Source organism: Carcharodon carcharias, chromosome 14, assembly GCF_017639515.1.
Source record: "Carcharodon carcharias isolate sCarCar2 chromosome 14, sCarCar2.pri, whole genome shotgun sequence".
NCBI classification, from domain to species: Eukaryota; Metazoa; Chordata; class Chondrichthyes; order Lamniformes; family Lamnidae; genus Carcharodon; species Carcharodon carcharias.
The window spans coordinates 102,948,770-102,975,471 of record NC_054480.1 but is presented as its reverse complement, the minus strand read 5'-3'; the positions used below and the strand labels follow the sequence as shown (position 1 = coordinate 102,975,471).

The window sequence follows — 26,702 nt, the reverse complement described above, 5'->3', positions numbered from 1 at the left end:
TCCATTTCCCCATAGCATTTAACATTTTTCTTTTCAAATATTTACCTACTTCTCTTTTAAAAAAGTGTCAAGATTGACCATTTTTCTGGTACCAAATTCTACGTCTTAACAATCTCCTGGTTAAAAAAAAATTCCCTAATGTATCCCTTCATTTTTTGATAAATTTATCTCCTCAAATTACTGACTACCAACCAAAGAAAAGGTATTTCCTATTCACTTCACCAAAACCCCGCAATAATTTTGAACCCCTTCATCAAAGTTCCAACACCAGGCACATGGAACACTGAATTTGATCAAATGCTAAAGTTTTTAGACAGTGCTGCAGAGAAGCTGTAACAAGTCCAATTAAGTAGTTGTGCCCAACAGCAAACCCAAGCCACAACAATCAGGCCATAGCTTTATTTAATCCCAGGTGGGTTAGACCAACATAAAGCCCAGATTTAACTCTATTGTGTGGAAGGCTCAAAAAACAATGACAAGAAAAATCACAATGTAGAAGATTCTGAATGAAAAATTCAATAGCAGGAATGTATTTGGTTAAGAAAACATTAAGGTGAAACCAATACAATTGTATCCTACTGAAACTCAAGAGGATTGTGTAAACTATACATCCACAGCACAGGGTTTACAGATACATAGCTGTAATCCAATGTTGCGCACTATTAAACAATGCAAGAAACAAATTGCTCCTGGAGCTGTACTAATATAAAACAAGATGAATGCAAGTTATCTGCAAGTCACTCTCAGAGGGAGACTGCCTTCTAAGGAAAAATTCCTATATAAAACTGGATTACCAAATGGCTCTCATACCATCCATGTGACCTGTCCATCCTTGTTCGAATATAGAAGATATTTCTTTACATCTATCACGAGTTCAATGTCACGTTCAGTCCACAACACCATAAAGCACTTTTCTTAAACATACATTAATACAGTTAAGATTCCCAGTGGGCTTCTAAGCATTTACTAGCATAGCTTCTCCAAAACAATTAAGAACTTAGAGTTTTTGGTAGAGCATTCCATGTCCTAACAAGCCCCTTGTGTGAAATTCTTTGCTAACCTCTCCCTTTACTCAAATTTATGCCCGCTAAGTGACCTACCAACAAATGTGGTTAGTCTCTGTTCAACTCATCAAATCCTGTATAATTTTGAACACCTTCATTAATTCTCCCATACTGAACACACAGAACATATTGAATGTGACCAAGTGGCTAACTTTTGGGTGCTCAGTTTGGAGTTCTGATAAGCCATCTAGTCAGCAGGAATAGATGCCTAGGGACCAACACCCTACAGCACAGATTCAGAAGGCATTTTGTGGAAGTCCTGAGTGTAAATGTGAATCAGAAGGGAAGTACTTGGCATTGGGAGTTAGTCTGTTTGATATTGAACAGGCGAGTTTAAGATTGAAAGTGATTAGCCACATTGAAGGAAGCATTAATCAGGCGTGATGCCTGGAAGATGCTGTTCAATTAAATTATGACAATGAAACTACTGTATTCTCATTTAAAATTATCTAGATGGAACTTCAGGATTGGACAGAAAGCTCTTAAATCTATATTAGGTCATAAAAAGAAAATCAAATCCCTTTCATTCTTGGTTTCCTGACACTTGCACAGGCTGACAAAAGAGTGCCGATTTCTGCTAGCAGCCTCAAATTGAATAAAAGCAAAACACTGATGCTAGAAATTTGAAACAAAAACAGAAGATGCTGGAAAATCTCAGCAGGTCTAACAGCATCTGTGGAGAGAAAAACAGAGTTACCGTTTCAAGTCCATATGACTTCTTCAGAGCAGGACTCGAAACGTTAACTCTGTTTTTCTCTCCATAGATGCTGCTAGACCTGAGTTTTTACAGCATTCTGTTTTTACCTCAATTTGAAGCTCTACAAATTATAATGTCCCTCGATATTAGAGAATCTTCTCAAAGTGATGCAGCTTGAGCACTCGACACATTAATACACATTGAAGAATTTAAAAATTATAACAAGCCATAATTTTTTAAAATTCTTTCACAAGATGTGGGCTTCACTGGCTGGCCAGCATTTACTGCTCATTCCTAATTGTCCTCGAGATGGTAGCAGTAAGCTGCCAACTTGAAATGCTGCAGTCCATGTGGTGTAGGCACACTCACAGTACTGTTAAGGAAGGAATTCCAGGATTTTGATCCCGTGACAGTGAAGGAACGTCAATATAGTTCCAAGCCAGGGTGAATGGGAACTTGCAGGCAGTGGTGTTCTGATGCATAGGATGTCTTTGTCCTTTTAGCTGGTAGAGGTCACAGATTTGGAAGATGCTGTCGGAGGTGAGTTGCTGAGTGCATCCTGTAGATGGTACATGCTACTGCCAAAATGTGTCGGTGGTGGAAGGAGTGAATGTTTAAGGTGGAGGAGGTGCCAATCAAGCGGGCTGCTTTGTCTTGGATGGTGTAGGGCTTCTTGAGCATTGTTGGAAAGGCACTCACCCAGGCAAGTGGAGAGTATTCCATCACGCTCCTGACTTGTGCCTTGCAGATGGTGGACAGGCTTTGAGGAGTCAGGAGGTGATTTACTGTCTGCAGAATTCCCAGTCTCTGACCTGCTCTTGTACCATCGTATCTATATGGCTGGTCCAGTTCAGTTTCTGGTCAATGGTAACCCCCAAAACATGGACAATGGGGGATTCAGCGATAGTAATGCCATTGAATGTCAAGGGGAGATTGTTAGATTCTATCTTGTTGGATATAGTCATTGATTGGCACTTAAGTGACAAGTAACATGCAGACCACACACCAGACCAAGCCTGAATGTTATCCAGGTCCTGCTGCATATGGACATGGACTGTGTCAGTGTCTGAGGAGACATGAATGATCCTGAAAATAGTGCAATCATCGATGATCATTCCCATTTCTGACCTTATGATGGAGGGGAGGTCATTGATGAAGCAGCTGAAGATGGTTAGGCCTAGGACACTACCCTGAGGAACTCCTGCAATGATGTCCTGGGACTGAAATGATTGACCTCCAACAACTACAATCATCTTCCTTTGAGGATGGTATGACTCCGACCACTGGAGAATTTCATTCCCCTCCCCACCCCAACCCCCACTCCCAATTCTCATTGACTTGTTTCATGTTTCACATTTAGATAAAAAGGGCAAAAATGTGGACTAAGTGTAGCAGATATCTGTGGCTAGGTGATGTTAAGATTATAAGAATTAGATGAAGCCAGCTGCGTTAAGGGAGTAGTAGAGAGACAGAATCGTAAAGGTCTAACAACTACATCAGGACATTAAATCCCATCGTAGGACTTTCTATGCTCCTACGTATCAGTGTTCCCACACAGCATGCCATGCAATTACTTACCATTTATTTACGAACTCTTGAAAGTCCTGTGTAAATACACCAATGGGGAGTTTAGGAGGAGGCTGGAAGGAAAAATAACAAATTGGTCAGTAAGTAACTGGAAATAATAGGAGTTTTCTCAGCACATTGTGTTGCCAGATGGCCATATATGCTGCATTTTTGCACATCAGTTATCTGGCCTAGCAAGCCACTCAGTTTAAGGGCAATTGGGGCTGGGCAACAGATGCTGGCCTTGCCTGTGACGCCCACATCCCATGAAAGAGTAAATTAAAGAAAAACCTAGACAGCTCCAGTGACTGGCGCCATTTAAAGTAAAGTTTTTAAGTGGTCATGTTTCCTCCTGGACTCAATTATTTTTCAAGATCAGCATATGGATAGTGTCAACAGTAACATTAGCATGCTGGCTCAAAGTGATTTACTGCAAAACAACTTCCATTTGTAAACCAATTGTTTCGCAAAAGCAACATTTTAAAGTAAATAAATCCTAGCTGTAAGAATTTGTTCACTGGATTATATTTTAGAATGCAAAAACTAGGGTGAGTTACTTAAATAGTAAAAAGTCTATTGCTATTCTTTGTAAGTAGCTTAGGTACCATATTCCAAAGAAAAGGCAAGTTTGGCAACTGTATGAGGAGAGTTTTCAGGCTGAAGCTAAATAATATCTTCCTGCTGCTCAAATAGTCAGTTTTGCTGAGCTGTGTATCATTCTTGATTAGACAAAGCATCTAAACCTAACATTTCTTTGAAAATCTGGGGCCAGCACTCCCTCAAAGCTTAGCTTATCAAGGCCAACATCTCTCCCTTAAGCACGAAGGATTAACTGGTCATTTGTCTCATTGCTGTTTGCAGACCTTTGCTGTGTGCAAAATGGCTGCTGCTCCCGATGTAATAATCGTTGCACTAAAATTCATTAGATGGTAAATACTTCATAGAGATAGAATGATGCAAGTGCTTCTTAAAACACTGTCTCCTGTCAATGCAAGATGGCCACAAAGAGGGGCACACTGACACACATCTGCACACTGGTCCATGCATGCGCAGAAAGCCAATGACACGACATCCAGTGTATGGCTTTGATTTATTTAAAACCAGGACCTGCGACCTTAATTGCAGAGCAGATTCTGACCTGCGGTCCTGAAAATAAAACTTACTTTGCTGCGTGTAATTCATCATTAAAATTTTGTTATGGCAGATAAATAGGATCGGAATTAAGGGGAGGTGGTGGGCAGAAGGCATTTGATAAGGTGCCACACCAAAGATTATTATGGAAAATAAAAGTGCATGGTGTAGGGGGGTAACATGTTAGTATGGATAGAAGATTGGTTGGCTGGCAGAAAGCAGAGAGTATGCATAAATGGGTCTTTTCCTAATTGGCAGGATGTGGTGAGCGGCGTCCCACTTGGGTCTGTACTGGGGCCTCAACCTTTTACAATTTATATCAACGACTTAGATAAGGGGAGTGAAGGCATGGTAGCTAAATTTGCAGATGACACAAAGTAGGAAAGTATGTTGTGACGAGGACAAGAGAGAGTTGCAGATGGATATAGATAGGATGAGTGAGTGGGCAAAGATCTGGCAAATGGAGTTTAATGTGGAAAAATGTGAAGTTGTTCACTTTGGCAGGAAGAACAAAAAAGTAGAGTATTACTTAAATGGAGAACAGTTACATAATTCTGAGGTACAGAGGGTCTAGGTGTTCTAGTACATGAGCCACAAAAAGTTAGTATGCAGGTACAGCAAGTAATTCAGGTGGCTAATTGAATGCTATCCTTTATTATGAGACAGATTGAATATAAAAGTAAGGATGTTATGCTTCAGTTATACAGGTCAATGGTGAGGCCGCACCTCGAATACTGTGTGCAGTTTTGGTCTCCTTATTTAAGGATGTAATTGCGTTGGAAGCGGTTCAAAGGAGGTTTACTAGATTGATACCTGGAATGAGTGGGTTTTCTTACAAGGAAGGGTTGGACAGACTGGGCTTGTTTCCACTAGAGGTTAGAAGAGTGAGGGGTGATTTGATAGAATTATATAAGATCCTGAACGGCCTTGACAAGGTGGACATCGAACGGATGTTTCCTCTTGTGGGTGAGTCCAGAACTAGGGGGCACTGTTTTAAAATTAGGGGTCGCTCTTTTAGGACAGAGATGAGGAGAAATTTTTTCTCTGAGGGTTGTGCGACTTTGGAATTCTCTGCCTCAGAAGGTGGGGGAGGCGGGGGCATTGAATATTTTTAAGATAGAGGTAGATAGTTTCTTGTTAGGAAAGGGAATCAATGGTTTTCAGGGTCAGAAGAGAATGTGGAATTCGAAACACAAGATAATCAGCTGTAATCTTTTTGAATGGCGGAGCAGGCTTGAGGGGCCAAATGGTCTACACTTGTTCCTATTTCTTATGTTATATGGCGTCGTGGTATTGTCATTGGACTAGTAATCCAGACATCCAGGGCAATGCTTTGGGAACCCAGGTTCAAATTCCATGGCATATGGCCAAGTTTGAATTCAATTTAAATTAGAATTAAAAGTCTAACGATGACCATGAAAACATTGTCGATTGTCGGAAAAGCCCATCTAGTTCATTATTGTCCTTTAGGAAAGGAAATCTACCATCCTTACCTGGTCTGGCCTACATGTGACTCCAGACCCACAGCAATGTGGTTGATGCTGAACTGCCCTCTGAAATGGCCTAGCAAGCCACTCACTGCTAAATAGTCTAAAAGGAATCGGATAGAAAGCCTAAGGAATGGAACCAGACGGGGCATCCGACATCGACCTAGGCATCGGAAACGACAATGGCAAGATCAGCCCTGTCAACTCTGCAAAGTCCCAACATCTGGGCCAGCTAGCCACTAACAGCTAGTGCCAAAGCTGGGAGAATTGTCTCTCAGACTAGTCAAGCAACAGTCTGACAGTCATCCTCACGGAAACATACCTTACAAACAATATCTCACCATCATCACTGCCCCTGGGTATGTTCTGCCCCACTCAACATTGATTCCAGACCCTATGAAGTCTCATGCCATCAGGTCAAACATGCGCAAGGAAACCTCCTGCTGATTACCACATACTGCTCCCTCCTCAGCTGATGAATCAATACTCCATGTTGAACACCACTTAGAAGAAGCACTGAGGGTGGCAAGGGCACAGAATGTGCTCTAGATTGGGGACTTCAACGTCCATCAACAGGAGTATCGGAGCACTGCTACTGATCAAGTTGGCCCAAGTCCTAAAGGACATAGCTGCTAGACCGGGTCTGTGGAAGGTGGAGGGGGAGAAACCTACTTGACCTCATCCTCACCAACCTCTCTGCTGCAGATACATCTGTCCATGACAGTATCAGTAAGAGTGACCACCGCACAGTCCTTGTGGAGACAAAATCCCGTCTTCACATTGAGGGCACCTTCCACTGTGTTGTGTGGCATGACCACCGTGCTAAATGGGATAGATTTTGAACAGATCTAGCAACTCCGTTCTGATGAAAAGTCATATGGACTCAAGACATTAATTCTGTCTTCCTCTCCACGGATACTGTCAGACCTGCTGAGATTTTCCTAGCAATTTTTGTTTTTGTTTCTATCAACTCAGGGCTGGGGAACCATGAGGCACTGTGGCCAATTAGCAGCAGAATTGTATTCAACCACAATCTGTAATCTCCTGGCCCAGCATATCCCCCACTTTACCATTAACACCAAGCCAGGGATCAACCCTGGTTCAATGAAGAGTGCAGGAGGGCATACCAGGAGCAGCACCAAGCAGACCTAAGGTAAGGTGCCAACCTGGTGAAATTACAACACAGGACTTGCGTGCCAAATAGCATGTGATGGACAAAGCTAAGCAATTCCACAACCAACGGATCAGATCTAAGCTCTGCAGTGCCACAGTCAGTCATGAATGGTGATGGACAATTAAGCAACTCACAGGAGGAGGCGGCTCCACAAATATCCCCATCCTCAATGATTGGGGAGCCCAGCTCATCAGTGCAAAAGATAAGGTTGAAGCATTTGCAATAATCTTCAGCTAGAAGCGCTGAGTCAATGATCCATCTCGACCTCCTCCAGAGGTCCCCAGACTGAAGATGGAGGTCTTCAGCCAATTCAATTCACTCCGTATGATATCAAGAAACGGCTGAAGACACTGGATACTGTAAAGGATATGGACCCTGACAATATTCCAGCAACAGTACTGAAGGCTTGTGCTCCAGAACTTGCTGCACCCCCAGCCAAGCTGTTCCAATACAGCTACAACACTGGTATCCACCCGGCAATATGGAAAATTGCCTAGGTATGTCCCATACACAAAAAAAACAGGATAAATTCTACCAGCCAATTACCCATCCATCAGTCTGCTCTCCATTATCAGTAAAGCGATGGAAGGGGTCATCAACAGTGCTATCAAGTGACACTTGCTTAGCAAAAACCTGCTCACTGATGCCCAGTTTGGGTTCTGCCAGGGCCACTCAGCTCCTGACCTCTTCAGAGTCTTGGTTCAAACATGGACAAAAGGGCAGAACTCCAGAGGTGAGGTAAGAGTGACTGCCCTTGACATCAAGGTCACATTTGACTGAGTGTGGCATCAAGGAGCCCTAGCAAAACTGGAGTCAATGGGAATCGGGCAGAAACTCTTTGCTGTTTGGAGTCATACCTAGCACAAAGGAAGATGGTTGTGGTTGTTGGAGGTCAATCATCTCAGTTCCAGGGCATCACTGTAGGAGTTCCTCAGGGTAGCGTCCTCAGCCCAGCCACCTTCGGCTGCTTCATTAATGACCTTCCTTCCATCATAAGGTCAGAAGTGGGGATTTTTGCTGATGATTACACAATGTTCAGCACCATTCACAACTGCTCAGATACTGAAGCAGTCCATGTCCAAACGCAGCAAGACCTGGACAATATTTGGTTTGGACTGACAAGTGGCAAGTAACATTCAGGCCGCACAATGGCCATCTCCAGTAAGAGAGAATCTAACCATCGCCACTTGACATTCAATGGCATTACTATTGCTGAATCCCACCACAATCAACATCCTAGGGGTTTCCATTGACCAGAAACTGAAATGCACTAGCCAAATACTGTGGCTATAAAAGCAGGTCAGAGGCTAGGAATCCTGAGGCGAGTAACTCACCTCCTGGCTTCCCAAAGCCTGCCCACCATCAAGGCGGCACAAGTCAGGGTGCAGCTCCAACAACACTCAAGAAGCTTGACACCATCCAGGATTGGTGATCCATCCACAAATATTCATTCCGTCCACCACCACAGTGGCAGCAGTGTGTACCATCTACAAGATACACTGCAGGAATTCACCAAGTCTCCTTAGACAGCACTTTCCAAACCCATGACCGCTACCACCTGGAAGGACAAGGGCAGCAGACACATGGGAACAGCACCACCTGGAAGTTCCCCTCCAAGTCACTCACCATCTTGCCTTGGAAATATATTGCCATTCCTTCACTGTCACTGGGTCAAAATCCTGGAACTCCCTTCCTAACAGCACTGTGGGTGTACCTACACCACATGGACTGCAGCGGTTCAAGAAGGCAGTTTGTCACCACCTTCTCAAGGGCAATTGGGGATGGGCAATAAATGCTGGCCTAGCCAGCAACACCCACATCCCAGAAACGAATAATAAAAAAAAAATGGCTTTATCCTTGGTTAGGATATGATATCCGAATGAGAAAATTACCCGAGTACTCTTATGTTTTCTGCCGAGATCGGCTAGACAAAGTCCTTCAAAACTAAATCGAAAATATCAAGCCTTCTTAATTCAAATATCCCAAGGGTGTGGCAGATATGATGATTCAAATTATCTTCTAAACAAGCTTTTCCAACACATTTCTGAGAAAAATATTTGCAACTATATTGACAAGTGCGATTAAGTTCACTGTGGCGTCACAATGACGTGACGGAGTAAAACAGTACAACTGAGCATGTCCAACATTATCAATAAATGCAGCCTTCTTATATACAACTGACCAACCATAAACAGAGGGAGAGGCTTGTTTCGCTTGGCATTAAATCTTCAAAAGAATTCACCTGAACTTCACTTTTTAGATTAAATCAGAGTAGTGAAGCCAAGTGGACTGTTCCAACAGGTATTCCAGGTGGATTGTCTGACTGAGGCCAGTCCAAGCATTAGCTACATCAGGCACATTTTCTTTGAGAAGTGGAATGTTTTCACCCTACAAGCACGAGGAACGTCAAACATGATGAGGGCCTCAAGCTTTGGGGAAGCAATGTTTATGAACTTTTGTTGTGCACAAGATAGTTAATGGAGCTTATTTGAGAGCATTTTCAGGCCTGCAGCTACACTTTCAGTTGCTGCTCCATGGCCACCAAAGGCAGTAGCCTGCAGGCAGCAATGCACAAAGATCTGGTGGCTAAGTAAAAGCACAAAAATGGGGAAGCAACACATTTTGGTAGGAAGAACGAAGGGTACAATTCTAAAGGAGGGTGCAGGAACAGAGAGGTCTGCAATTTTACGGGCACAGGTATTCAAAAGGTAGCAGGGCAGGTTGGGAAACTGTTTGTAAAAAGCATATGGGATCTGGGCTTTATAAATCAATACACAAAGAATAAAAGCAAGAAAGTTATGATGAACCATTATAAAACACTGGCTCACCTCAACTGGAGTATTGTGTCAAATTCTGAGCACTACACTTTTGGAAGCATGTGAAGGATTTAGATAGGGTGCAGAAAAGATTTTTGAGCATGGTTCCAGGGATGAGGGACTTCAATTCAGAGGATACATTGAAGAAACTGTGGTTGTTTTTCTTAAAAAAAAACAGGTGGCTGAGAGGAAATTTGACAGAGCTGTTCAATATCATGAGAGGTCTATACGGAGTAGCTAGAGAAAAACTGTCCCTCTGGGTGCTGCCTTACAGCGAATAAAGGTAGATAAATCCCCTGGGCCTGACATGATATTCCCTTGACCTTGAGGGGGACTAGTGTAGAAATTGCAGGGGCCCTGGCAGAAATATTTAAAATGTCCTTAGCTACAGGTGAGGTGCTGCAGGACTGGAGGGTAGCTCATGTTGTTCCGTTGTTTAAAAAAGGCTCCAAAAGTAAACCAGGTAATTATAGGCCAGTGAGCCTGACGTCAGTAGTAGGTAAATTATTGGAAGGTGTTCTGAGAGATCGGATATACAATTATTTGGACAGCCAAGGGCTGATTAAGGATAGTCAGCATGGCTTTGTGCATGGTAGGTCATGTTTAACAAACCTTATAGAGTTTTTTGAGGAGGTTACCAAGAAAGTAGATGAAGGAAAGGCTGTGGATGTTGTCTACATGGACTTTAGTAAGGCCTTTGACAAGGTCACACATAGGAGGTTAGTTCAGAAGGTTCAGACACTTGGTATCCATGGAGAGGTTGTAAACTGGATTCGAAATTGGCTGTGTGGGAGAAGACAGAGAGTGGTAGTGGATGATTGCTTCTCAGACTGGAGGTCTGTGACTAGTGGTGTGCCTCAGGGATCTGTGCTGGGACCATTGTTGTTTGTTGTCTATATCAATGATTTGGATGATAATGTGGATCAGCAAGTTTGCTGATGACACTAAGATTGGAGGCGTTGTGGACAGTGAGGAAGGCTTTCAAAGCTTGCAGAGGGATCTGGACCAACTGGAAAAATGGGCCAGAAAATGGCAGATGGAATTTAATGCGGAAAAGTGAGAGGTGTTGCATTTTGGAAGGACATACCAAGGTAGGACATACACAGTAAATGGTAGGGCACTGAGGAATGTGGAGGAACAAAGGGATCTGGGAGTTCAGATACATAATTCCCTGAAGGTGGCAGGTAGACAAGGTTGTAAAGAAAGCTTTTGGCATACTGGCCTTCATAAATCAAAGTATTGAGTATAGGAGTTGGGATGTTATGGTGAGGTTGTATAGGACATTGGTGAGGCCAGCTTTGGAGTATTGTGCGCAGTTCTGGTCACCTAACTACAGGAAGGATATCAGTGAGATTGAGAGAGTGCAGAGAAGATTTACTAGGATGTTGCCGGGTCTTAAGGAGTTGAGTTACAGGGAAAGATTAAACAGGTTAGGACTTTATTCCTTGGAGCATAGAAGAATGAGGGGAGATTTGATAGAAGTTTACAAAATTATGAGGGGTATAGACAGAGTAAATGCGAGTAGGCTCTTTCCACTTAGATTAGGAGAGATAAACATGAGAGGACATGGCTTTAGGGTGAAAGGGGAAAGGTTTAGGGGGAACTTCTTCACTCAGAGTGGTGAGAATGTGGAACGAGCTACCATCTGACGTGGTAAATGCGGGCTCTCCTTAAGTTTTAAGAATATATTGGATAGATACATGGATGGGAGAGGTCTGGAGGGTTATGGACCAGGTGCAGGTCAATGGGATTAGCAGAATAATATTTCGGCACAGACTAGAAGGGCTGAATGGCCTGTTTTCCGTGCTGTACTGTTCTATGGTTCTATGGGTGCTCAGGAACCAGAGGACACAGATTGAAGGTGAGTAGCAAAAGAACCAAAGGCAACATGAGAAAACATTTTTTTTTACACTGAGTGGTTAGGATCTGGAACTCACTGCCTGAGAGTTTGGAGGAGGCAGTTTCAATTCCAGCTTTTAAAAGAAAATTGAATAAGCACCTGAACATAAAAAGGTTTTGGGGTTACAGGAAAACAGCGTGGAGTGGGACTAGCCTAACTGTTCTTGCAGAGAGCAGGTGCGGGTTTGACAGGCTGAATGGCCTCCAACTGTGCTGTAACCATTCAACGATTCAAAGTTTATAGTTTAATTTCTGGGGCTCCCATCAATGCCAGTTGATGACCACATTAGACCTTCCAGACTGTGGGAAATTCCTGGTTGGAGCGCTTTTCCAGTTTTGTGGGGCATCACATGACCACAACTCCAGCACAGGCAAGAGATTGGAAACACTCATTTCTGCCTCATGTAAATTATAGTGATGGGTCTGCAATGGCTCCATCTCCTGAGAGATTGCCCAGAAATAGCATACAGAGAGGCAGAATAATGGGTCTCCATTCCCTTTCTCCTGAGCTGTGTGCCAGCAGAATGCATGGTCCTGAGGGGCAAAGTTCAGGAAAATTGGCTTCAACATCAATTAAGTGAAAGTAATTCTAATAACACTTTGCAGCAAAATATGGATACAGTAGTAGCTCTGCTGCTCCTTCATTGCTTCAAAGGGTTTATATATTGAGTGGAGCCAAAGTCAGCAGCTCTCATGGACAGATCACAAGTTTTTGTTAACAGTCCAAGATGAAGTTTTCCAACTGGAGCTTAGAGCAGTTTCTTGTATGGGAGGTGAGAGAGTTTTGGGTGAGGGGGCAGGAGGTTAGAAAGCAAAAGAGAGGAAGCCAAATCCTAAGGATGTCAACAAACATAACTTGGCTTTTACAAAAAGAACAGGTTTTATCCAAGATTTCTTTGTACAAGGGGCTGATTGGCTTGCATTGCAGTGAAATGTGTTGCAAGGAACAATTAAAGATAGCAATGGGGTAGGGGGAAAATAACTTGTGGATTCAGTAAAGGTAAATGATTACATATAATCTTCTCCAGATGCAACTCTCCCTCCTATGGGCAAGTTGAGAATGAATGAAGAATTTCCAGCAGGTAGCTTTTAAAAGAGAACTAAGACAACTTAAAAGCACAAAAAGGCAACCACTCTTCAGACACATTTTGAATTATGCCTTCAAACATTTATCCTTTGTTAATAATATTTAAAAGTGAGCCTATTTACTATAAATGTACACAAAAAAGTACAAACCTCATTAACAATGTAATCCAGAAGTTCAAAAATAGCCATGGCTGGCCGAATGTCCATCCCGTGTCCTGCACAATAGAAAGGCAACAGGTCAGCTGAAGTACTGACATCTCTGTTCCATACATGCACCTTTGTGAACCCTATTCAAAGCTCTCTCCAAAGGCAAAATTACTGCAGATGCTGGAAATAAAAACAGAAAATGCTGGAAATTTTCAGGTCAGGAAGCATCTTTAGAAATGACCTTCTGTCAGAATTAGAAAGTATTGCAGGTGTAACAGGGTTTTAAGCAATGAGGCAGAGAAAAGTGGGGAAGGTGAGGAAAGAATAAAAAGGAAAGGGTGTGATAGAGTGAAAGGCAGGAATGATTAATGACAAAAGGGATAATGGTACAAGGATGTTGTGATGGGGCAAGTAGTAGAAAAAAAACATGAGTATAGAGGAACTATAAACAGCAACTGCAGAAACATTACCAGCACTTGAGATCTGAAATCTATGTTGAATACAGAAGGTTGAAAAGTGCCCAGTTGAAAGATGAGGTGCTGTTCCTTGAGCTTCGGTTGAACCTCTTTGGAATACTGCAGGAAGCCAAGGACAGAAATTGGAATGGGGGTGAGACAGCCAAATGGTAAATGACCGGAATCCCACAGTCACACCCAAGTGTTCAGCAAACTATCACCAGGATGTTAGTTGGAACAGTCCTTTCTTGGTTCACTCTCCCATAACCCACTTCCCTTCCCACGGCATCTTTCCATGCAAGTGCAGCCAATGCAACACCTGTCCTTTCAGCTTCTCCCTTTCCGCCATCCAGAGTCCCAAACACTCCTTCCATGTGAAAAAGCAAGCTTACGTCTACCTCTTTTCAGTCAATATACGCAGATTAGATGTCTGCTTTTTGGAACACCTCCGTTCAATCCACAAGCGTGACCCTGAGCTTCTGGTTGCTAGTCATTTTAATGCTTCACCTTGCTCCCACACTAACCTCCTGTTCTTGGCCTCTTGCACTGTTCCAACAAAGTTAAACAGAAGCTCAATGACCCCAACACCTCATCTTACAATTAGACGCTTTACAACCTTCTGGGCTCAGTGATTTCAATAACCACTGCTCCCATTTATGCAAACAGCAGGCACAGGTAATGGCTGTACACCTCCTTTAGACCTATCTTTAATTTTTTTTACCTGTCCCATTCCTAACTCCCTTTTGCCTAGCACCTACCTTTCACCCTATCACAGACCTTCCCTTTTGCTTTTTTAATTCCCTCTTCCACCCCCCGCCCCCTTTTCCCTGCCTCTTAACTTGCTTAAATCCTGTGACATCTGCGACATTTTCCAATTGTGATGAAAGGTCATCGACTGAAAATGTTAACTCCATTTTTACTGTATTACTGAATCAAGAAGAACAGAAGTGCAGAAAATTGCATTGCAAGATGACTAACCTATTAATGCACCCTTTACTCAAATTAGGTTCTTTTTAGCTTCAAAAATGCATGGAATTTCAAAGTGTAATTTTTTTTAAAACACTGTGGATTATTGGGATCTGTAATGTAATGCCCAAAAGGATGGTGGAAGCAATAGCAACTTTCAAAAGAGAATAGGAGAAATACTAGGGAAGTTTTTTTTTAACTACATGGGTATGGGGAAAGAGCAGGGGAGTGGAATTAATTGGATAATTCACCAATAAACAGGCAAAGACATGATGGCTCAAATAGCCTTTTTTTGCCTAATCATTCTATGATTCTAACTCTTGATTAAAAGACACACAAAACCATCATAGATTGTAGTATATAAGTTGAACCGGTGGATAAGACAACACCAATTTTCTGACCCCAAAAATAACGTTATTGCATATATTCAGCACCCAAGTCGACCCACCTTTTCATCCATGACATGCTATACCTGCATTAGTCATCAGCCTCAATTTTTCACCTCACAAATGAACATTTTACAAGGGGTCAAGCAGGTGACAGAGTCTATTTTGCAAAGATGCACAGGAGTTTAAGACGCTCACACAGAGCGGGCCTCTAACTGCTGGTTAGAGGGATTTGAAAGAGGGAAAAACTTGGATTTATGTAGCATGTTTCATGATCTTAGAACATCCCTGTGTGCTTTACAACCAATGTGATACTTTGATGTGTTGGTGGTTAGGAATGGGGCAAAAGCAGATATAAAATTTTACTACCCTTATCACTCATGTTCCTTTGCATAAGGAATTCCTGAACAAACTGGAATTTCTAAGAGCATGTGATGAGTGAGAAAAGTGGCAACCACCCACACCCACACTGGCGGTTCACTTTAATACTCAGCGTATAAATCAATCCCCGTTTTTGGAGGGAATTTTCAAGGCGTCAAAGGCCGACTTATTTGGAGAAATCTACTGCAGTCAGATGTGTGTTGTGGGGTCCATGGCAATGCAGCTCTCTCAGAACAAAATTATAACACTTGAATAGACATGCTCTGTCAAGGACAATGCTTTTTACATTTACATAGATCATAGTGTTTTCTGCTACCAAACATTGATAAAATTAGTTATTTTGTTCTTAGAAAGTCTGGAGACAACAGCTATCCTCTTCACTATCAACTTGAACAGCCTATTTTTGCGTCATCTGCAAATTTCTCAATCATACCTCTCACATTTATGTCCAAATTATTAATATATACAACCAACAGCAAGGACTCCAACACTGAGCCCTGTGGAATGCCATTGGAAACCGTTTTCCATTCACAAAAACATCCATCAACCATTACCCTTTGTTTCCTGTTGCTGAACCTGCTTTGGATCCAACCTGTCATCTTCCCCTGTATTTCATGGGGTCTCACTGTTCTGACCACTCTGCCATGTGGGACCTTGTCAAATGCCTTACTAAAATCCATGTAAACAACTTCCACTGCACTACCCTCAGCAATCCTCCTTGTTACTTCCTCAAAAATTCTATTGAGTTAGTAAAACACAATCTTCCCCTGACAAAACCATGCCGACTGTCCCTGATCAACCCATGCCTTTCTAAGTGAGTCTATCCTGCCTCTCAGGATTGATTCCAATAATTGGCCCACCACTGAAGTCAGACTGACTGGGCCATAATTTTCTGGCCTATCCCTTGCACCCTTTTTAAATAACGGTACATTTGCAGACTTCCAATTCTCTGATACCTTGTCTGTATCTAGTGAGGATTGGAAAATGATCCTCAGAGCATCCGTTATTTCCTCTCTGGCTTTCTTTAACAGCCTGGGGTATAATCCATCCGGCCCTGGTGATCTATCCACCTTCAAGGATGTTAGTCGCTCCAGTACTTCCTCTCTCACTATGCTTATTTTATCTAATGTTTCGCACTCCTCATTAACTAGAATGTTTGCATCGTCCCTCTCCTTAGTGAAGACGGAGAAAAAGTACTCAGAGAACCCTGCCCACATCTTCAGCATCAATGCACAAGTTACCTTGTACATCTCTGATAGGCCCTACCCTTTCCTTAGTTGTTCCCTTGCTCTTAATATATTGGTAAAACATCTTTGGGTTTTCTTTGATTTTACCTGTCAATATTTTTTGTATCCTCTCTTTACTTTCCTAATTTCCATTTTTACTTCACCCCTGTACTTCCTATACTCCTCTAGGCTTTCTACAGTGTTAAGTCTTTTGTGGCTGTCATAAATTTTCTTTTTCTGCTTTATCTTGGCCTGTTCGCTTCTGGATAACCAGGGGCTCTAGGTTTGGCAGTCCCATCCTTTTTTTTTGGGCGATATGTCTACACTAAAAGTTTAATTCTTTGAAGTCTTGACTGGTCTGTTCAATTTTGTTAGAAACTTGACTTTATCCAATACTGGTGTGAAAAATTGTACTGGTGTACACTGCTAATAGATGAAGCAATCTTAAGTAATGACAACAATTGTAGTGTGCAGTCAAGTCTAATTTTTTGAATTGCACACTGGCTTCAAAACAGTAAATTATAGTTACATTATTTAATTTGGAAAAAGTTACCAAAGACAGAATGAGCAACACTACAAATACGTATTTGTGTGACTACTGGACTTTTGCACAAAACCTCTCCTGAAGCGTGAAAGTAGTTTTTAGGATAACACTTTCTTCTTCCCTTCAACACAGGACCCGACTGCCAAGTGCACAGGCCAGAGTCTCCATCCAATAATGAGGTTTCGGAATATGGCTGGCTGATGGACTTTCATATTTTACTCCTTCCAAGGAAGTAGATTTGACATCAGGGATGGGAAATTACAGACATCAACCTATGGTTTCCACACATGCTCATGGCAGCAGTACCAAACTGGTAATGATTTCACTTTGTAGTGTGGTTTCTCTAATCCATGCCAAACATAAGCTCCTGTAAAATCGACCTGCTTTGGGATGCACTGAGGCGCTCTTCAAAATAAGTCACTGCATCAAACCAGAACATGGGCGAACAACCAAACCAGCAAAACACCAGAAAGCCACCGAGATAAGAGTGTAGCTAACAGGCAGGATAGTTTAAAAAAATATTAAAAACAAGCCAGACGTTTATATATAAAATACTACCAACCCTCCTTTTGCCTTAGCAATCAGAAGTATATCAGAGCTAAAAGGAACTTGATTCAACATTCAGCCATTTACTTTTGCGGCAGAGTTTACAAAGTGAGAATCCCAAACTCTTGGTTCTCGCTGCACAACTTGAACTCCCATGAGAAATCATCCAGCTTTTTGAACTTCAAGTGGTACACTGGAGGTGACAAATGATTTTGATTTTAAATTGATGGAACAGTGGGGTATGTCCTATATAGCTATTACTTCTTTTCAGAAACAGTTGAGTATGACAAATCACATTAGTAAGAGAAAGCAACTAATTTTCAGCTGAGATACTTACAAATATACGGACCGTTTCCAAACTGTCCACACCTTGGATTAAAGCGTGAAAAACGTAGCATAAGCAAGAAACCCGCCTAGCTCTTACCACTGATGGGGCGCCCTGGGGCTCTTGCCCTGGGCGACGTGCTGTGTGATTCTCCTCCTGCTCCATCCATCAATGGGCACTGAAAGATGGCCTCCAGCTCCCTTCCGTCAGGGGGAGGAATAGGATACCTGCCGATTGCCAGCTCGACCAAGGAAAGCCCCATGCTCCAGATGTCAGATTGCACAGAGTAATGAGTGCCTTGCAGTCTCTCTGGCTGTCAGGAGGAAAAAAAGTACAGTACAGCAATATGCATCATAAGTAGACAAGCCAAATATTAAACAAAAACAGAATTACCTGGAAAAACTCAGCAGGTCTGGCAGCATCGGCGGAGAAGAAAAGAGTTGACGTTTCGAGTCCTCATGACCCTTCAAAGGGACTCAAAACGTCAACTCTTTTCTTCTCCGCCGATGCTGCCAGACCTGCTGAGTTTTTCCAGGTAATTCTGTTTTTGTTTTGGATTTCCAGCATCCGCAGTTTTTTTGTTTTTAAGCCAAATATTATGCCAACTATTCACTTCACACCGAACTCTGGAGCCAAGAAGCTAATGCCTAAGATGATGATGGGGAATGGCATTAAGTATCAATACAAGTAACAGAACAGAACTTTTTACAAAGAACAAGGTGCTATACCCATGGAGTCGTTTACTTCCTTGCCACCTCCCTCACTTTCCGGACTGAAGGGGACATGTGATTCAGGTGATAAAGGCTGGCACAATTCAATCATTTTGCCAGTACGCCATCATTAAAATAGTTCCTTTTCTCATTTCCGCGCTGCACAGGGTCACAGCAACCAACCAACCAGTTTAGGACATGCTTTTAGGTGATATATTTTAGCTTAAGATCCAAATTTTGTACTAAATTGCATTTACAAATAAGCTTCCAGAGGAAAAAAAAATGACCAAAGTGATTTCTACTCAGATTTTATTTTATAAAAATTCAACATTAGGTGGGTGATTAATGATTGTAGTTACTTAGAAAGAATTGTAAATACTGCAAAGGGTAATTCTGAAGTCTTAGCAGGGAACATGGTGTGAATCAATGCTACTATTTTTAATCCATTCAGTGTGTCATCCTATTGGGAGTACATGATCACAAAATCAACTCTACAAAGTACTAAAAAGTCACTAAAATAAGAGTTACATATTTGAGATGCTAAAATAGTTCAAATCATCACGTTTTGAAAAATGTTCTCCTTCTTTAGGATGATCTGTAAAATCTAATTGATGGGGCAGTTCTAAACATTTAAGAGACTGTGATCTTTCTACCTTACTGATCTGGCTATATTAAAATTTCTGAGTGACCACAACACTTAAAACGACAGAAGTTTTAAAACAATGCATCATGCAAAGGGTCACATTAAACATTTTATGCCATAGTAGAGTTTGAACCATTGTATTTGTTAGGTTGCCTTGCTCATAAATTGTTAGATTTTAAATAGTAAAACTGCATGAAGCTCGTAAATGAACAAAGACTTACAGACATGTAAGAACGAGTTCCCACAAAGGAGTTTGCCATTGAGTCAATCAGCTGGCCACTTACTCCAAAATCACAGAGCTTTATCTCACCACGAGAATTCACCAAGATATTAGATGGTTTCACATCTGCAAAGAGGAGGCAACAGAATTGAAGAGGCACAAGAACTGCCACCATTTTGACACCTCTTAAATTCCTCACTATTTATCTTCAAAAAGGCACAATGCATTTATATGTTCTTTAAAAGAATACTTCTGGGACTTTCAGATTTGAGAGCATCAGTGCAAATAAAAAGGTGAAGTATTTCAACCTTCAGTTGAAATTTTCAACACTGACTTTCCTACTTATTAGGCACGGGTCATCAAGATTTCCTTGCAATTGATTTTGGAGTATTACATCAGTTTCAAAAATGGTGTCATGGACAAAATAGTAGGCAGAAGGCCACTAGGTCCATTGAGCCTCCCTTGCATTGTTATAATGTGTTAAGCACCGTGATCAGGCATCCTCATACAGCCATGCAATCTCCTGTGAGAGGAAAAAAGAGATAAAAACTCAAGCCTGAGAAGGGGAAAAAAAATGAAAAATTACTCTTGCTCTCTGAGATTGAAAATTTGTCCTAGAAACCACATTGACCATCTTCATAATATCCTTATTAGCTACCTTTATAATATTTAAATGATAGTAACATACCAGAGATGAAAACTAACTGGCTATGATGATGGAAAGTTGTTAAAAATACAGCTTTTAGTTTAGCATCTAGCTCCTAGTTGAAGTTGGGAGAAGCAAGGTTTATCTCTTCTGCCTCCTACAGATTGCTAGAAACATCATTGAAGTAAATTCAAAAATTAACCAAAGATTACTAAACACAAGAACACTTCCACCTTGGGAAAGAAGGGACCATCTTGACACGGTTTGGTGGGCCTTTGCGTGATGCTGTTGGCTTGTACCACATTAGAGGTTTTCAAACCTTTACCTCTCAAGACAGTGAATTGTGTTCAGGCTCCACTGTTACCAGCCAACACGTACCTTGGCACTCATGTATCTACACTTTTTTTCCTTTATTCATTCATGGGATATGGGCGTTACTGGCTAGGCCAACGTTTATTACCCATCCCTAAGTACCCTCGAGAAGGTGGTGGTGAGCTGCCTTCTTGAGCCACTGCAGTCCATGTGGTGTAGGTACACCCACAGTGCTGTTAGGGAGGGAGTTCCAGGATTTTGACCCAGCGATAGTGAAGGAACAGTGATTTTTTCCAAGTCAGGGTGGTGAGTGGTTTGAAGGGGTGCTGTTCCCATGTGTCTGCTGTCCTTGTAGGTGATGGAAGTTGAGGGTTTGGAAGGTGCTATCTCTAAGGAGACTTGGTGAGTTCCTACAGTGCATCTTGTAGGTGTTACACACTGCTGCTACTGTGTGTCAGTGGTGGAGGGGGTGAATGTTTGTGGATGTGGTGCCAATCAAGCAGGCTGTTTTCTCCTGGATGATGCCAAGCTTCTTGATTATTGTGGGAGTTGCACTCATCCATGTAAGTGGAGTGTATTCCATCACACTCCTAACTTGTGCCTTGTAGATGGTGAACAGGTTTTGGGGAGTCAGGAGGTGAGTTACTCACCACAGGGTTCCTAGACCTTGATCTGCTCTTGTAGCCACAGTATTTATATGGCTAGTGCACTTCAGTTTCTGGTCAATGGTAACCCCCAGGACGTTGATAGTGGATAATTCAGTGATGGTAATTCCACTGAAGATCAAGGGATGATGGTTAGATTCTCTCTTGTTGGAGATGATCATTGCCTGACACTTGTGTGGCGTAAACGTTACTTGCCACTTGTCAGCCTAGGCCTGGATATTGTCCATGTCTTGCTGCATATGGACATGGACTGCTTCAGTATCTGAGTTGTCGCGAATGGTGCTGAACATTGTGTAATCATCAGTTAACATCCCCCACTTCTGACCTTAGGATGGAAGGAAGGTAATTTTTGATGCAATTGAAGATTGTGGCAAATGCTTCAGCCTTATCTTTTGCACCAATGTGCTGGGTTCCACCGTCATTGAGGATAGGGATATTAGTGGAGCTGCCTCCTCCAGTGAGTTGTTTAATTGCCCACCACCATTCATGGCTTGACATGGCAGGACTGCAGAGTGTAGATTCGATCCGTTGGTTGTGGAATTGCTTAGCTCTACCATTTGCAGCTTATGCTGTTTGGCACACAAGTAGTCCTGTGTTGTAGCTTCACCAGGTTGATACCTCATCTTTAGATATGCCTGATGCTGCTCCTGGCATGCCCTCCTGCGCTCTTCATTGCACCAGGGTTGATCCGTTGGTTTGGTGATAATGGTAGAGTGGGGAACATTGATTGTCCAATGTGGCTGTCAGCCAATTTAAGATAGTCAGTCAGGCTCGCAACATGGCACATTTGCATGTACTGGAAGTTACATATATTAATACACAGGGCCCTGCTCTTTGCAGACAGAAAGGCCATATACACATGTTGCACCTGTTTCAGCTAAACAAAATGAGCGGCAGTCATTTGCTGGCTCATTCCTCAAGGCAATGCCATTACCAATCAGAGTCAAGCTGCCTGGTTTAAATTTCAAATTATGCTTGGCAGTTAACTGTCAGTCACCAATGGTGCATTCTTCATGGCAACGCCATTTGCCAACCAATCAGCACTCATTTCACATACAGTATAAATTGTTGTTTTTCCCCCTTATATTGGTAACGCTTGCAAGTGTCCTGATGAATGTTAGACGAAAAGCTTACACGTCTCTTTTTTTCAGCAATACTCAAGTTCTGTACTACCAAATAACTATACAAGATGGGGTGATCCTCAAAGATACCTTGATTTCAGAATAAGCAGATTAAAGATGGGTGCAGGGTGGTTGGTTATTACAATCACTTTCAGTTGCATGTACAAATCAACTTTATTGAAACAACACACATTCAAGTATTAATGAATAAATTTGGAGGGGCTTCATTCAAAGCAATGCTTATGCAAACTTTATTCCAGGAGCATTGCTTTTTAAGATTTTGGCATCTATTTGACCAATTGTGAGGTGGTGCTATCCACTGAGCAGTGCAAATGATTGGATATTTCATCTGATTTGGTTAATTAAGCAATTTAGTGAATCAGTGGCAAAACAACAAAAAAGTTAGAGGTTTACACACAGAAGGCTGCTATTTGGCTCATTACATTTGTGCAAACCCTCTAAGTTATTCACAGAGTTCCATTCTCCAGTGCTTCACCTATACTCATAAATGCTTTCCTTCTTTTTCTATCTGTGTCTTTGGTAGGGCGTTCCAATCCTTTAATTTTTAAAAAATAAGTTTTCTAATTTTTTTATTCCAGTATTTCTATCTCCTTTATTATCATTTAAGCTGCGTAGCACACAGTTTAGCATTTGAATATTGCTGGAGAGAGACATGTTGTCAAAGTTTTTCATCTTGTGCCCATCAAGAAAGACAAGAATGCCGAATTTCAAGTGATCATAACAATTTACACTATAGGAGAAAAGGTTGCTGATTGGTTGGCAAGTCAACTCTAATTGCTTTCTCCATGGTAATGTCTCAGCCAGTGGGGAACTATAGGCTCCCCAAGCTCCTGGATAATTCAAAAAAGGTGCAAGGCTTGAACATATTCCTTTACAGGGTACAGGTCCCTGTGTATGAATGTATGTCGCTTTTAGCAAATGTATACGAGCCATATTGAGCTCAACTGATTACCTTAAACGGGCTGTTATTGTAGCTATTAGTGCACTGAGGGTTATTCAGTAGATGCTGCCAATTTCGGAATCACATCTAATAGTAGACGTTTGCTTTGGGTTTTGGTCGAGTATGGCATGCACTTTGCTTATTACAAACAACTGAAGGAACATGCTGTTTGATTTGAATAGCCAATCACTGGGACGTATGGTCTATGTACCTGACACAGCACTGGCACTGAAATCCATACACTTTTCTCAATTGTGTGACAGACAGAATGTCTTTTTGGATTGACAGCAGCATCCTGTTAATGGAAAATACAACTCGCATAGTCACGGCATAGTAGTGGCATGAAATGGCTTCCTTAACCTGTTGTTCAAATTTTTGAGATGCTTTGTCTTTCCAGGGTAATTTGAGGTGCTTTGGGCATTTTTCAGGTCCGAAACTGGCAGCCATTCATCCATTTGCGAGTTTATGCAATACACCGCGAACAATGATCTTATCAGGATAGCTACTGCCCCACAGGATAGTTTTGATGTACTCTATTGCTGCGTTAAGTTTGCAAGGTGAGCAAACAGTTAGGGCTCTATTTACAAGATTGATGATAAGGCTAATCTTATAACATGTGGAGCTATACGAATCCCAATGTGCATATTGCCCAGTGAAGGTTGGCTTGTGGTAGACAGTAGCGGTGAACCTACTTGTGGATTTCTCAACTAGCATATTGAAGAAAGGGAACATGTTAGACTGTTCCATTTCAAAAGTGAATTTGCGGGATGAAGCACATTAATGTAAGGAAATCCTTGCATCCGACTGCAGATTCAAAGATCGTGAATGTATCTGCCTAACACACAATTCAGAAACGCGGTGTTTGAATTTCAGTGCAGGTGCAATGCCAGGTACATACTGTATGTCCTAGTGATTGGCTGATCAAATCAAACACATTCCTTTGGTTGCTCGTAATAGGCAGAGTACAAATCGCACTCAACCAGTCATGCTTGCACTACCCAAAACAAGAAGTCTGCTGTTAGATGTGATTCTGCAATTTGTCAGCACTTTTTGAACAATCCCGAATTTGCTAATAGCTACAGTAGCAACCAATTTAAGATAACCTGTTGAGTTCATAACGTGGCTCATTTACGCTTGCCAAAAGTGACACACATTCATATGCAGGGACCTGTTCTCTGCAAACAAAAGGAGCATGTTCAAGTCATGCTCCTTTTTTGAATTACCAGGGAGCATGGGGAGCCTAATGCTTCTCTTTGCTTTTTCCATGTCAACTTGCCAACCAATCCCTTTTTGCCTGTCGTTTAAATTGCTGTGATTGTTTGAAATTTGGCATTCTTGCATTTGTCCTGATGAGTGCAAGATGAAAAACTTTGGACGCATGTCCCTCTATTTAGCAATATTCAACTTCTGTACTACAAAGCGACAGTTTAACATTTCTAACAGAACACAAACATCTAAAGTCGAGTTGACATAGTCGATTTCTACTAGAAGCTCTCGTTACAAAACAGCTTGTGTTTAATTTAGTAGATCGCAAGAAAAAAAGCCGACAGTTGTAACATGCATGATTCTAGAGGTTTACTATAACTGTTAAGGCTTATATAGTGTTTTGTTCTCAAAAATAACTTGAACAAAGAAGAATGTAGGCGATTGGTTTTCAATTTAATCATTTTCTTACCTCTGTGCATGATTTGATGTTTCTCTCTCAAATATGCCAAACCTCTTAGGACCTGCAGATCATAAGGCATTAAAAAGCATATTAAACATTAGTTTGTGATTATATCATTTATTGGGGGAAATCAGCCCTCTCAGCACTCATCAGTTTGTTCTTGGAAAATACACAGGAGAGAACCATGTACAATAAATGCTTGGGAATTAAAAAGACAGAAGAGGGGGAAAAAAAACTGCAAAAACTTTAATAAGAAATTAGGATAAAGCACAAAAGAATAATGGTGGATCTGCCAATCACAAGATTAGCAAAAGAAAGTGGGGAAAGAGCCAGCACAGGCATGAGGCAAATTAGCTCCTATTGTGCGGTTTCATTCCATGATTCTAAAAAAGGTTTCATAACTGAAGTCCAATTACCAGTTGTCATAGTTACTCCAAAGCTTGTATTTACTGCATGTGGCAACAACAATATTAGTGAAAGTTTGAGTTATGATCACTGGAAAATCGTCAGCCAAATTTTTGCACCTGAACAGACGGACTAGATTAAGAGCTGAATGAGAATGTGGAAATGCACATATATTTCCTCAGATATAGATGCATTTGCAAAAAGGCAAATTTAAAAGATGTACCTGTTCAGGGAAAGGAGGAAGGGAGAATGGATTTCATTAAAAACAATGCAAAGAATAAAAGCTGAGAAAACAGACAGGTAGGTGGTGGTGTAGTGATCATATCACTGCAGCAGTAATCCAGAGGCCCGGGTGAATGCTCTGGGGATACAGGTTTAAATCGCACCATATGGCAGCTGGTCAATTTAAATTCAATTAATTTTTTAAAATTTGGAATTGAAAGCTAGTCTCAGTACTTGTGGCCAGGGAGCTTTCAATGATTGCTAATGTTCTTTAGGGAAGGAAATCTGCCATCCTTACCTGGTCTGGCCTACATGTGATTCCAGACTTACAGCAATGCGGTTGGTTAACAGCCCTCTGAAATGGCCAAGTAAGCATTCAGTTCAAGGGCAATTAGGAAAGGCAACAAATGCTGGCCTTGCCAATGATGCCCACATCCCATGAAAGAATAACTATTCAAAAAAAGACACCTTCTCTACTGGCAGCACTCATACACAGTATAGGAATGCAAGCATGACAACTGAGTACCTAAAATGAGGTCCACACATATAGCTTTCAAATTGGTAGGATGTGTGAATAGGTTAAGGTGGGGAGTAATTAATAAGCAAGTTTTAGATAGTTTATAAAGAAAAGCGTGTGATTTATTTCTCTGGAAATGCAATATTGTATAAATTGCTCAAGTTCCAACTTCAAATGAGACTTAAATATTTGTTAAGCTAACTAAGTCAATCATATTCAACATCCACTGTTGCTATTTGCCAGAGATAATTCTTTATTGCTAAGGAATTAACTTCAAGATGCAGCTATTAAAAAATTAACATTCTGGAGTTAGTTCTACCTTCCCAAGATGAGAACGTCAAACTACAAACTATGTTCTCATGAGCCCTCCAGGAACTACAGCCAACACAGCTCGAAGGAACAGTTTATAGATACAAGGATGCAGAAAATGGATCAGTTCAGGCTAGTCAGGTCACTTCTGTCCAATCCATCATTTATAGGTTTTTCTAAATTTACTTTATCCCATTGGAAATCTATCCAGATATTACATAAAAGGATAAAAATCCCAGAAGGAAGTATTTCAATGATTAAAATATTAATGTTGTAGGAGAGAGCAGTTAAGTTCAGGTACAGTGAGAAAGAAGGGACAGTGCATAGAATAGCCAGTAATCAACATTTCCCAACATGGTTATTTATAATTACAAAAGCTTCTCATGTTCTAATTTCAGGTGTTGCAATC

At 41.5% G+C, this 26,702-nt stretch overlaps 1 protein-coding gene across 1 annotated transcript in view; it reads right to left on the bottom strand.

The window, feature by feature from the left end:
• Positions 1-26,702, bottom strand: part of LOC121286946 (dual specificity mitogen-activated protein kinase kinase 2) — an 89,184-nt gene that overhangs the window by 18,026 nt on the left and 44,456 nt on the right. Inside the window, exons 5-9 of the mRNA XM_041204278.1 lie at positions 24,850-24,901; positions 19,471-19,595; positions 17,996-18,209; positions 13,071-13,135; positions 3,340-3,401 (exon numbers count right to left, since the gene is read on the bottom strand). Coding sequence (XP_041060212.1) covers positions 3,340-3,401; positions 13,071-13,135; positions 17,996-18,209; positions 19,471-19,595; positions 24,850-24,901 — 518 coding nt within the window. The remainder of the gene's footprint in view (positions 1-3,339; positions 3,402-13,070; positions 13,136-17,995; positions 18,210-19,470; positions 19,596-24,849; positions 24,902-26,702) is intronic.